Below are 1,629 nucleotides of genomic sequence, written 5' to 3' on the forward strand. Positions count from 1 at the left end.
ATATATTGATATATGTTGTTTTAGTAATATACATATATCTTGTTTAATCTGCCTACAATCTACTATTGAGCCCGTTTTGTACCTTGATATATATTTGACTGGAGTTCTTGTATATCTGATTAAACTGATATAAAGATATACTGTCGAATACTTGCTCAATATCTGAAAAGTTTTTTGGAACTTTGGTTTCTTGAAACTATTTACTATAAAAAAAATTTCAAAAACCTTTTCTGCAAAATCCATGAGTTTAAGCCACTCTTTTACAAAATCTATAATGGGTTCGAAGGTCAGATTGTCCCAATTCAATGGAAATGGGGATTACTCTATATGGAAGCAGAAAATGGGAGCCATCTTGGTCCACCATAGGGTTGCAAAGGCTCTCCATGATCCTAAAACTTTTTCTGCTGAGTTAAAAGGAAAACCTGCTAAAATTGAAGAAATGAATGAAATTACCTATAGCTCTATAATTTTGCATTTATCTGATAATGTGGTTAGACAAGTTGATGATTCCAAAACTACAAGAACTTTCTAGAATGCCTTGGATGGTTTGTTTTAAACCAAGACTCTTCCTAACAAGATATATTTGTTAGAAAAACTATTCAGTTTCAAAAAGGACCCAGAAAAGGATTTGGAAGTCAATTTAAGTGACTTCAGCATAATTGTTAAAAGTCTTGCACAAAATAATAAAAAATTTGAAGATGAGGACTTGGCTGTTATAATATTGAATTCACTGCTTGAATCTTATAAAGATGTTAAGAATGTCATAAAATATGCTAGGGACACACTTACACAAGTAATTGTGATAGATGCCTTAAGGTCAAGAGAGTTAGATGTGAGTAGAGAAAATAGAACCAACTCAAGAGAAGGAAGCTTATTTGTAAGGGAATAATTGAAAAGAAAGAATTTAATTTCCAAAACAAAAAGGGAATGGGAAGATCTAAATCCAAAGATAGAAGTAATAAGAATTGTTATAACTATGGAAAGTCGGGACACTTCAAGAGGGATTCTTTTAGCTGGAAAAAGAAACAAAAAGATTGGAACAATAATGATCAGAATAATGCAGCCAATGTCTAAATTGGACAGTCTACATGTAATAAATGTGTCAACTGAAAACTCTAGTAAAGATTGGATTCTAGATACTAGATATACCTTTCATATGTGCCCTGAGAAAACATGGTTTTATAATTACAATGAAATAGAACTAGGAAAAGTGTATATGGGAGATAATAATTCCCAGACTATGATGGGCACCGGTGACATTGCTATAAAAATGTTTGATGGCATTGTCAAATCAATAAAAAATGTGAGATATATATCCCAAATCTGAAAAGGAGCCTTATTTCACTAGGGATACTTGAATATGAGGGATATACCTTTAAATTTGATAATAAAACTCTGAAAATTATGAAGGGCTCTTTAGTTGTGATGAAAGGACCTAAAAGAAATGGTTTATACTATCTAGAGGGAAAAATAGTTATATCGCCTTATTCAAGTGTACTAACTGTAAATGAAGATAAATCTGGTCTTTGGCACAATAGAATGGGACACACTGGAAATAAAGGGCTAAAATCTTTAATTAATCAAAAATTACTTAGAAACGATGACATTGAGCCCGTAGACTTTTGTGAG

At 31.7% G+C, this 1,629-nt stretch overlaps 1 protein-coding gene across 1 annotated transcript; it reads left to right on the forward strand.

Annotated features, from left to right (window-relative positions):
- Positions 1-274: 274 nt before the first annotated feature.
- LOC111397640 lies at positions 275-889 on the forward strand. The gene is made up of 2 exons (XM_023024643.1): positions 275-490; positions 578-889. The coding sequence occupies exons 1-2, from the start codon at positions 275-277 to the stop codon at positions 887-889; spliced, it is 528 nt and encodes a 175-aa protein (XP_022880411.1).
- The last annotated feature ends 740 nt before the right edge of the window (positions 890-1,629 follow it).

Source organism: Olea europaea, chromosome 7 (genome assembly GCF_002742605.1).
Source record: "Olea europaea var. sylvestris chromosome 7, O_europaea_v1, whole genome shotgun sequence".
In the NCBI taxonomy this organism is placed as follows: domain Eukaryota; kingdom Viridiplantae; phylum Streptophyta; class Magnoliopsida; order Lamiales; family Oleaceae; genus Olea; species Olea europaea.